This window comes from Diorhabda carinulata, chromosome X (assembly GCF_026250575.1).
Source record: "Diorhabda carinulata isolate Delta chromosome X, icDioCari1.1, whole genome shotgun sequence".
Lineage (NCBI taxonomy): Eukaryota > Metazoa > Arthropoda > Insecta > Coleoptera > Chrysomelidae > Diorhabda > Diorhabda carinulata.
The window spans coordinates 17931973-17944361 of record NC_079472.1 but is presented as its reverse complement, the minus strand read 5'-3'; the positions used below and the strand labels follow the sequence as shown (position 1 = coordinate 17944361).

The following is a 12389-nucleotide window of genomic DNA, read 5'->3' as shown; positions in this document are numbered from 1 at the left end:
AAAAGTAAATAAATATTATGGCAACAGTTGGAAATCCGGAAAAATATTTTCTTACGTTCTATTAGAATGGTACAATATCTATATGGATCCCCTTCATATCCTGATATACAAGTACAAGAAGGTAAATGATTAACCGCTTGACATAGAGCGTTTTGTCCACAAGCTCCCGGACAAGGATCTTTACATTTACTATTTACGCATGCTTTGTTCGAAGGACAATCGGAATTTACAGTACATTCCGGTCTACATCCCACGTAAGGATCTCCGATGTAATCGGGAATACATTTACAAGCCCCTGCTCCGTTTCTTTCTGTACATTCGGCATTAGCTCCACACGGGGAGGGCAAACAAGGGGTAGGTCTTTCGAACGAAGTTTGAACTGAAACGAAGATTTTGTAAGATTCGTTTTTAAAATTATAAATGAAACCTACCATTCTGATTACACAGGAAGAATGGATCCCCAGTAAAACCGGGAAGGCATACGCAATTAGGAGTATGACTGACAACTCTACATTCCGCGTTTTGGCCACAAGTTCCGGGACAAGGATCTTTACATTTTTGATTTATACAAGCAAGATTATTAGGACATTCCGTATTACTGATACATTCCGGTTTACAATTCGGCGGGCTTCCAATAAATTCCGGCAAACATGAGCACGAAGGAGAATCTCCCATAGCTTTACATTGCGAATTCGGACCACAAGGAGATGGTTGACAAGGATTAACTGGTTCTTTTGGTTCGTCTCCTGAAATTTTCACGTTGTATGTTATAGACAATCGTAACTTGTGGAAATTGAAACTTACTTATTGGTAAACATCTTACGAACGGATCTCCCGAATATCTATTTTGACAGCTGCATATAGGATTGTGATTAACGACGTGACATAAAGAATTAATGCCGCAAGTTCCAGGACATGGATCTATACATTTCTGATTAACGCAAGCTCTATTTAACGCGCATTCTGAACTAGAAACACATTCCGGTCTACAAAATGGCGGTGTACCTAAGAAACCTGGCACGCAAGAGCAAACTGCTTGTTGGTTAATTTCTCTACATTGACTGTTGGGTCCGCAGGGTGATGGACTGCAAGGGTTTTTGGGAGTTTCCACTAAAAATTGAGATTTTGGTATAGAAAAAGCAAGATTCGTGATCTTTATTTTTGAAAAAATAATTACCTGGTATGGGATTACAAACAACAAACGCATTTCCAGTGAATCCTTGTATACAAGAGCATGTCGGAATGTGATTGATAACGGTACATTCTGCATTTTGCCCACAAGTTCCAGGACAAGGATCCTTACATTTGTTTCTTATACAAGTTTGATCCTTAGGGCAATCTTGGTTTAATAAACATTCGGGTCGACATCCCGTGTAAGGATCCCCTCTATATTCTGGTAAACAAGTACATATTCCATTATCACATTGAGCATTTGGTCCGCAAGGCGATGGGTTACAAGGCTCGATTTCCTCAGGCTGTTTTATAACTTGCGGTGAACAATAAGTGAAAGGATCACCACTGTATTTTTCAGGACAAGTACAAGCCGGTATGTGGTTCCTTACCGAACATAATGCTTGTACTCCGCAAGATCCCGGACAAGGATCTACACATTTTTGGTTGATACACGCCAAGTTTGACGAACAATCAGGATTAATGGTACATTCTGGTCTACAATTAGGCGGTTGACCAAAGTAGTTAGGTAAACAAACACAAGTATAATCTCTTCCGGTAGATCTACATTCAGAATAAGGTCCACATGGATTTGGCGAACAGAAATCTGTAACTACCGGCTCAACTGGAGGTGCTAAAATAGGGTATTGAGTTACGTTTATGATCAAGAATTAATATTTAGCAACTTACGAGGTATCGGATAACATCTGCTAAATGGATCGCCGGTATAACTAACTTGGCAACTACAAATCGGACTATGGTTAATAACGTCGCATTTGGTTTGTAATCCACAAGCTCCCGGGCAAGGGTCGGAGCATTTTTGATTGATACATGCTCTATTTTGTGCGCATTCTGAACTAACCGTACATTCTGGTCTACAAACTGGCGGGCTACCGATATAATTAGGCAAACAAGAACATACCGCTTGTTTGTTAACCTCTTTACATTGACTGTTTGGTCCACAAGGTGACGGTTGACATGGGTTCGAAGGTTCCTCTGGTATTTCTTTTTTCATAAAACAAACAATTTATTATATACTGTCAAGTATATTGATAAACTATATTGGTAATAGTGTTTTGTTGAATATTTCCGTATAGTTTTAGGAATATTTATAACAATATACCGAAATTATGTACTCTATTTTGTTTTTTTTTATATCAGATCAGTTTATTTGTTCCATATACTCAAATAATGAATGATTATATGATGAGGTTTCAATTTCTATAATCGTTGATGCTGTCAAAATGAACATTATATTCGTACTTCAACAATAATTGAAAAAAAAAAAGGTTTGGACTGGTCCAAAGCCCTGTGATTAAATAGCCGTATCATATGATCTATAATTTCGTATAATAAAAGTTGGGAATTTTGATTTATTTTCAAAAGTAAATATAGTTTAAAAATCTTTAAAACACGCTTTCAGAGCATATCAAATAAAAATTTTTCATTCATTATTGTTTTAAGATTATTTTAAAAATTATCAACTTTGATTCGCGTTGAAAGGTTAGTTTTTTTTAAACTATATTCATATTCCACTTTCAAGTTCGATTTATTGTCAAAAAATTCTCTCCAAGCTCCAGTCATTAGTAATGTAAATCTCCAGCAGAGGGTGTACGGATCTGAAATTCTTATCGAACGACGTAATAAAATTCAAGGTGATAATTCTAAAATAATACTGATGCAGGTAGTATAATAAACCTCCAGCAGAGGGCATACAGTTGTAAAATTTGTTTCGATGCAAACAGAAAATTTGCGATGATAATTTAAAAAAAAAATTTGTCGCAAAAATTTTTTTTACAGCCTATAAGAGATTTGAACCCATGATCGGCGAATCCGGAGGTTGACGCCCTAGCCATCTCGGCTAACGAACGCTATTAAAGTGGTGGGATATAGTAACAGTAAAAAGCTACAAAACTCTAAAATAGGCGTGTTAAAAAAAGCTCTTCCCGACAAATTTCACCGAAAATAAGTTTAAAGAGGTTCAATCTGTGTTTTCTCACCAGTTCAGTTTAGTTGCTTGGTATTTTGTGAAATCTGTTGTGAATTCTAGTTTGATTATGGAAAATTTGGAAGGGTCACGTAAACGCTTAAAGTCTATTAAAGTTATTAGGAATAGGAATGTAGCAAGTTTTAAATAGTACGTAAAGCTGCAGGAAAATCAAAATTTCAAGTAGAAAATCACTTAGAAAAAAGACGAATGGAAGTATGAGCGATCTTATTTAAAAAAGTATTTTGAACTGAGTCGAAACACACTATGGAAACTTACAAAAAAAGTTTTCACTGGAACCAACATTCCAGAAAGTCTATTTAAATAGAAAGAAACGATATCAGTTTTACCGAGGTCTCAAAGAGCTTGCTGAACCTTGAGTTGAAACCATAGATTACGACATTATTTATGAGACACATTCTATGATTCAAATTCAAATTTGTGTTTGGACAAACTATAGATTATTCAACAAAACATTAATTGTTTGAAATGCGCTTACTTTCAATAAACACCGTACAATAACGGAACGGATCTCCAGTATATCCTGATATACAAGTACAAGAAGGTAGATGATTGACAACTTGACAGTTGGCGTTTTGTCCGCACGTTCCGGGACAAGGATCTTTACATTTATTATTGATACACGCTTTGTTCGATGGACAATCTGAATTAATAACACATTCGGGTCTACATCCTTCGTAAGGATTACCGAAATAATCCGGTAAACATATACAGGCACCAGCGCCATTTTGTTCTTTACATTCGGCGTTTGCTCCACACGGAGACGGTTGACACGGTGAAATATTTTCTGAAGGTAGAGCTGAAATGGAATCGTTTTGTTTTGAAATTAAATCGTGTTTTTCTATATTATAACTGAAATGATGAAATAAGCACTTGCAACGTTTTTATAGTGGTACTTCACTACTTATATTAATATTTATTTAGTGACGTCACTTCTGTTTTATCATTTGGTTTCTAATGGAAAAAATAGGAGTCGGTTTTATAAAAGCACAAATCTATCGTTGTGGTTTCTATATGTTGATAATTTTGTATGTGAGAGTTGAAGCAGTCACTTCTTCTTCTGATTACAGGGAGTACTGGGATTTTAGTTTTCATTCTCCGTTAATCATTTTTTGTACTCTTTCTTTTCCTTTGGTAATTTCTGCCATTTCTATAATCCTTTGTTGACTTTTATGTGTGTATGGCCAGTTCAGTTTCGATTTAACGTTGAAGTTGTATTTGGAATTACCGTAAGCAATAAAAATATGGTCGCTGATATTCTGATTACACTGTAGATCGTCCTTTGATATTTGGATAACCGATTTTTGTAGATTAAAAGCAATGCGGACGATGACTATGACATGGATATCGATAATGGAAAACGATCAACATCGTCTTACGTCGTGACTTGAACATCCGCTTTTGATGGACGCTTTGGGGGTCTGACTCATTCAACTTCTACCGATGTTCTGAATGTCGAACGTTTAAAAAAATCTTGTAGCTAAGATTTCGCGTTTACTTTTGTTCATAAGTGAGAATTTTTGATCCCATATTTGCATAAATCTCTCGATTGTTTAAATTCTCGTCTAACATCATGTGGGCAGGATAGGTTTAAGTTAATTTTAAAATTATTTTCATGACAATACTAAAAACGGTTTTATCAGAAAAATTCATACAAAGCACAAACCAAAGTTTTAAGTTTTAAATAGAACTTCTGGTGTTTGACAGATGTGACAGATATGACAGATGTGTAAGGTTATGGTACGAAACGACGTCGGTGACAGATGTCACGTCACTAAAAGATTATATCTATTTCTGCGTGTATTTTGTAAATTGTTTTGGAAGAAATCAAAAATAAAAATATTGCATTTTGCCTGTTGATTCAAAAATCTTTTTCTCCCGTTATAAATTATAAATAGGTTAGTAAAAAAGCAATTTAGGTACATTAGGGATTTTATACAGCAGCTAATAGGGCGACGATAGACTTACATGGTGGTAGATCGCAACGAATAAAAGGATCACCACGGTAACCTCCTATACATATACAATTTGGAGCGTGGCTAACCGTTCGGCACTCAGCGTTTTGTCCGCATATACCTTGGCAAGGATCTTTACATTTCTGATTTATACACGCTTTATCACTTGTACAATCAGAGTTGCTAACGCATTCGGGACGACAATTGGGAGGCGCGCCTATAAATTCTGGTAGACAAGAACACGAAGGTGAATCACCTATTTGTCTGCATTGGGAATTTGGACCGCAAGGCGTAGGTTCACATGGATTAATCTGTATTATGGGTTCTATACCTAAAATATCAAAAATATAGACATATTTCGATTGTATTTATTTAAAGCAATTACTTATTGGTAGACATCTTGTGAAAGGATCACCAGTTTGTCCACGTTGACAGCTACAAATTGGATTATGATTGACAACTTGGCAAACGGCGTTCAACCCGCAGGTACCTGGACATGGATCTATACATTTCTGATTAACGCAAGCTCTATTTAATGCGCATTCTGAACTAGAAACACACTCGGGTCTACAAGATGGCGGCGAACCTAAGAAACCGGGAACACAAGAACAAACAGCCTGTTGGTTAATTTCTCTACATTGACTGTTCGGTCCGCAAGGTGTTGGGTTACATGGGTTCACGTTTTGTGGTACTAAAATTCAAATATATAACTCATTAATACATATATATTTTTCCAAAAAAAAAAAATAGTACCTCGTGGTTTCGAGCAGATTACGAAAGCGTTGCCTTGGTAACCTGGTAAACAGCTACAGATCGCAACGTGATTAACAACCGAACATTCCGCGTTTTGACCGCACGTTCCAGGACAAGGATCTTTACATTTATTTCTAACACAAGCTTTATCTCTTGGGCAATCATTATTCAAGACACACTCAGGTCTACATTCCCTATAAGGATCTCCTTTATATTCAGGTGAACAACTACAAACGCCGTCATTACAATCAGCATTAGGTCCGCAAGGTGAAGGGTTGCATTTATCCGCAACAACAGGTTCTTCTAAAAAAATATACGTAGTTAGATTTGAAAGTCAACCGAATCAAATCGATTAACTCACGTGTTGGGGGTTTGATTTGACAGTAGCTGAAAGGATCTCCAATGTAACCTTCGGGACAAGAGCAAGTCGGGGTGTGGTTGATAACTGTACAAATAGCGAATGCTCCGCAAGAACCAGGACATGGATCTATACATTTTCGATTAATACAAGCTAAATTACTAGAACATTCGGAATTGATTGTACATTCAGGTCTACAATTTGGTGGAGATCCTATATAATTTTCCAAACACGAACAAGATGGCGTCGAACCTATTTCCCTACATATACTGTTCGGACCGCAAGGTGAAGGTACACATGGATTTATAGCGGGCGGTTCCGGTTGTATTACTGGTTTAGCTAAAACGGAAATAAAAGCGTTTTGTCGTGTCTATATATATAATTCTCGTAACTTACGAGGTATTGGGTAACATCTCGTGAAAGGATCTCCAGTAAATCCTGATTGACAGCTACAAATCGGACTGTGATTGATAACGTTACATACTGTAGTTAAACCGCATGTTCCTGGACAAGGGTCTCCGCATTTTTGATTGATGCAAGCTTTATTTTGCGCACATTCTGAACTCACAGTACATTCCGGTCTACAAGATGGCGGACTGCCTGTATAATTTGGTAAACAAGAACAAACTGCTTGTTTGTTAACTTCCTTACATTGACTGTTAGGACCACAAGGTGTTGGATTACAAGGATTCGAGGGTTCGAGACTAACCGCTATAACAAATAGAATTGATTAGATTCAATTTTGAGATATATCTGGTATTGCTAAAACTCAAGAGCATTCTGCTTTATATTATATTGAATGAAGGTTTATTTATTTTGGAATGATAATAATATATATAATAATTAAAATAGTTCAACTATTTTAAAATCTTTCTATGACAACTTTTTGATGGTAACTTTGCATTTAGTAATAAAACTAAATTATTTACGTTGCCGATATGGTAGACGCTTCTCAGACTTCTCCGAAATTAAATCGTCAAAATTGATGAGCCTGATCAAGATAATGGTACAAAATTATTAAATTAATGTATTTTCATCCGTACATGACAAATTTGTGAAATTTTAAATGATTTTTACATACATACATATAAGAAAACTAAACTATAATCTACTACTAGTGAAGTCTGTGGAGTGTAATGAATAATTTTTGTGTGGTATTGCATTATAAATATATAGAAATTGAATTAAAAAAATCATTATTGGTGACTTTTCGGTATGAACTTCATTTGAATTACGTTCTTTTTGTAGTAGACGTACCGAGTAAATGAATAAATCGAGAGTGTGTGTGTGTGTGTGTGTGTGTGTGTGTGTGTGTGTGTGTGTGTGTGTGTGTGTGTGTGTGTATGTGTGTGTGTGTGTGTCGAGAGCCTCTGGAAGACGCCTCGCGACGGTCTAGAGCGGACTTATGAATAAACTCATTATAAACATAATTTTGTAATTCCATTACAGCTATTAAACTAATTCTTTGCAAAATATAAATTCATCTTCTACAGCACAATATTTGAAGAAATCTTGTGTAGAAAAGATAAATTTTATTTCTTTTTTTCAGTCTAGAAGCAAAAATTATCACTTGTCCAATTTGCACAAACGTGGCTTTATTAGAAAAGACTTTACGAGGGTGATGCTAAATATTTTGAGACACTAGGAAAATGCTTCAATTAAATTCGTTTTCGGTATAAACATAATTTAAATTACGTTCTTTTTGTAGTAGACGTATCGAGTAACTGAATAAATCGAGAGTGTGGATGGCTATCACTTCTGTCGCATCCATTAGTATCGAGAGCCTCTAGAAGGCGCGTTGAGAGAGTTTGGAGCGGGATTATGAATAAACATTACTCATTATAAACGTAATTCCATTGCAATCATTGAACCAAGTTTATCGTAACAAAATACGAAGTCATCTTCCGAAATTTTGTTCCCTTGTGGCGTAATATTTCCTTTTGTGTCTAAGTTTCTTAAAGCCAAAAAAAATAATTTTTTAGGAAAATTGATCTATTTTTGCTTAAAGTAACCACCACACACAGTTATCTCTCAATTGCTTCATCCAGCCGATTCTTCGTGAAACGTCCTTCACGTAAATGTTTCACTACATAAAGAATAACACATCACCAAATCAGATGAATAAAGTGGATGTTCAATGACTGCAACAATTATGTTCATGTAAAATACTGTCTGTTGTGAATTGTGACGATACATACATACGATGCAACTTTAGACTTTGAGCAGTGACTGATTTAAGAGGTGCAGGTAAATATTTTGTATTTTAGCGGTTTGCTGTAACTGTTTGTTAAACTTAATTGTTTTCACCAATGCTTCTTCTTCTTATTATTTTTAAGATCTCATGATCTGTTAGTTTTGCAGGTTCCTCTGTATCAGTTCCTAGGAGGTGGACTGCCAGCTGTCCATCCATCTCTTAGGTGGTCTTCCGGGTTCTCTTTTCCCTATTGGTTTCCCTTCAATTACGATGCGTGGCAGTCTACTTTCTTCCATTCTTCTCACGTGGGCGTACCAGTATCTTTTTCTTTGTCTCCCCCATCTTACGATGTCTTGCACCCCACATTCCTGATTCGATCTATTCTTGTTATTCCCACCATAGTTCGGAGCGTTTTTATTTCAGCTACCCGAAACATGCTTTTCGTTTTGTTGGTTTCATCTCTAGTTTGTATTCCGTATGTCATGATTGGCCTGATACAAGTCTTATAGATCCTGCCTTAAGCAGCCCGATACGGCAGTCGCTTTGTTGATCTGGCTTCTTAGGTCCTTCACTGGGTCGTGATAACTCGACAGGTCCATACCCAGGTATTTAAATTGTGAGACTTGTTCGATGATTTTATCCTGAAATACCAGTTTAGATCGTACGAGCTCTTTAGCAAATGTTATGCTTACTATACCATGAAATAAAACTGCTAACAGACTTTTACCTTTTCCGTATTCTTAGTTTCGATGAATCCTGATATGACTTCATCATCTGCTATTATTGCAGAATGTTAGTTTCCATTATTTAAATTTTCAAAAATTTCATGTTAGAAACGCTAAACTCGCTAAACCTTTTTGGGGTTAAGGGCATGGTACACCCAAGAAGTAACGAGTTTTCATTTCCTAGCTTCTCAAAATATAGAGAGTGGCCATCGTAAAAGTGAAGACATTCTTCTTCAAATCACACTTGCGTAAAAGATTATAACGACAGTTGAGAGATTAAAATAAATTTATTTCTATATTTGTCTCTAGAAAGAGCTTTTACCAAAGGGACATTAAAGAAAAAGCTTTATTAGTTCTAGAGTTTTTTGCTTAGCAACACAATTATTGTATTTATATAAATATTTAACGACGTTTAGCTTACTTTCAGTAACCAGGCAATATCTGTAAGGATCTCCGCTATATCCAGATAAACAATTACAAGAAGGTAGATGATTGATAACTTGACAATTGGCGTTTTGCCCACAAGTTCCAGGACACGGATCCTTACATTTATTATTAATACACGCTTTGTTCGATGGACAATCTGAATTAATAACACATTCGGGTCTACATCCTTCGTAAGGATTACCGATAAAATCGGGTAAACAAGTACACGATCCGGCGTTATTTAGTTCTCTACATTGCGCATTGGCTCCACAAGGTGATGGGGTACATGGACTTATAATTTCCAAAACTTGCGGTTCTGAAATTAGATATTGAAAATGATCTAGTATTGGATTGTTTTAATAAAAAAACTCACGTTGCGGCGGGATACATTGTACAAAAGGATTTCCTATATAATTATTGATGCAAATACAGTTAGGAGTATGGCTTACAACTGCGCATTCGGCATTTCGACCGCAAACTCCGTTGCTACAAGGATTTTGACATTTCTGATTGATGCAAGCCAAGTTATTAGCACATTCCGAGTTACTGACACATTCGGGTCTACAATTTGGAGGGGTGCCAACAAATTCTGGTAAACACGAACAAGAAGGCGAATCTCCAATAGATTTGCATTGAGAATTTGGACCGCACGGGGATGGATTACAGGGATCTATTTGTACTTCGGGCTCCGGTGCTAAAATTCAATATAATCAAGTTTGATATTATCCAAAATGTTATATTTAAAAGTGATTCTTACATATTTGTACGCATCTTGAAAACGGATCTCCAGAATATCCTCTAATACAGCTACATAAAGGATTATGTTTAACGACATGACATTCTGTATTGATACCACAAGTACCTGGACATGGATCTACGCATTTTTGATTGACACAAGCTTGATTTGATGGACATTCAGTGGATACTATACATTCTGGTCGGCAATTTGGTGGACTACCGAGATATCCTATTACACAAGAACATACCGCTTGTCCGTTTATTTCTCTACATTGACTGTTTGGACCGCACGGAGTTGGTTGACATGGATTCTTAGGTACTTCGGGAGGTATTCTATTACATAATATAAATGCGTTTCCTATATATCCTTTGAGACAAGTACAAGATGGGATATGATTTATAACAGTACAATCGGCGTTCTGTCCACACGTTCCTATACAAGGATCTATACATTTGTTTCTAGAACACGCTCTGTCTTTTGGACAATCGTTATTCAATACACATTCTGGTCTGCATTCTCTATAAGGATCACCGCGATATTCTGGTAAACAAGTACACACGCCGTCATCACATCTAGCATTAGGTCCACAAGGAGATGGATTACATGCATCTTTTTCAACCGGTTTTACTTCCGGAGGCTTCAATTGGCAGTAACTGAATGGATCTCCCGTATATCCTTCCGGACATGAGCAAATTGGAGTGTGATTGATGACATTACATTGAGCTAGAGCCCCGCATGATCCCGGACAAGGATCTATACATTTTTCTCTGATACAAGCTAAGTTACTCGCACATTCGAAATTGTTTGAACATTCTGGTCTACAATTTGGCGGACTGCCAATGTATCCTGGTATACAAGTACAAGACGGAGAGTTTCCGATATTTCTGCAAATTGAATTAGATCCGCATGGAGTCGGAACGCATGGGTCACGTATTGGTTCTATTGGTACATTCACAGGTGGATCTAAAATATAAATAAATAAGATACGTTTACAGAAAAAGTAAATCTTAAAGGCATTACTTGGTATGGGTAAGCATCTAGCGAAAGGATCTCCACTGAATCCAACTTTGCAGGTACATATAGGACTGTGATTAACTACTTGACATTTGGTATTTAACCCACAAGAACCCGGACAAGGATCATCGCATTTTTGATTGATGCAAGCTTTATTTTGAGAACATTCTGAGCTCATGGTACATTCGGGTCTACAAGTTGGGGGACTGCCAATATAGTTTGGTAAACAAGAACATACAGCTTGTTCATTAATTTCCCTACATTGACTATTTGGTCCGCAAGGAGACGGTTGACATGGTTTTTTAAGTTCGACAACTGAAATAGAAGCGTTAGGATAATCAGAGGACAAATAGTTTCAGTGGAAACTTACTTTCTTGTTGTTGTAAGCTGCAATATTTGAATGCATCACCTGTATAACCTTGGATGCAAGTACAAGATGGCAAATGATTTAAAACTTGACAATTGGCGTTCTGTCCACAAGTACCAGGACAAGGATCCACACATTTATTTCTGATGCAGGCTTTGTTCGATGGACAATCTGTATTTAATGAACATTCAGGTCTGCAGCCTTCATAAGGATTACCAATATACTCAGGTAGACAAGTACACGCTCCTGCACGATTTCTCACTGTACATTCAGCATTTGCCCCGCAAGGTGATGGTACACAAGGTGACAGATTTTCAACGGGAGGCTGAATTTGTATTAAGTGACATGATATGAAAGGATCTCCCGTAAAACCTTGTGTACAACTGCAAATAGGCGTGTGACTTATAACTCTGCATTCTGCGTTTTGTCCACACATTCCAGAACATGGATTAGAACATTTATTATTGATACAAGCTAAATTGTTGGCACATTCGCTGTTACTAGTACATTCTGGTCTACAATTGGGTGGGGTGCCTCGAAATTCTGGTAAGCAAGAACACGATGGCGATCCGTTTGTTTCTCGACATTCAGAATTCAGTCCACACGGAGAAGGTAGACAAGGATTCGTCGGTACTTCAACTGGTTCTTGAACTAAAAACAAATATTTATGTGTTGTTTGA

At 36.7% G+C, this 12389-nt stretch overlaps 1 protein-coding gene across 1 annotated transcript in view; it reads right to left on the bottom strand.

The window, feature by feature from the left end:
- The window catches only part of LOC130900700 (uncharacterized), a 254210-nt gene that overhangs the window by 26482 nt on the left and 215339 nt on the right, over positions 1-12389 (bottom strand). Inside the window, 16 exon segments of the mRNA XM_057811483.1 lie at positions 56-379; positions 432-746; positions 805-1110; positions 1178-1804; positions 1861-2175; positions 3657-3977; positions 5147-5464; positions 5519-5824; positions 5887-6189; positions 6248-6583; positions 6641-6955; positions 9585-9905; positions 9963-10283; positions 10347-11291; positions 11349-11657; positions 11713-12360. Coding sequence (XP_057667466.1) covers positions 56-379; positions 432-746; positions 805-1110; positions 1178-1804; positions 1861-2175; positions 3657-3977; positions 5147-5464; positions 5519-5824; positions 5887-6189; positions 6248-6583; positions 6641-6955; positions 9585-9905; positions 9963-10283; positions 10347-11291; positions 11349-11657; positions 11713-12360 — 6330 coding nt within the window.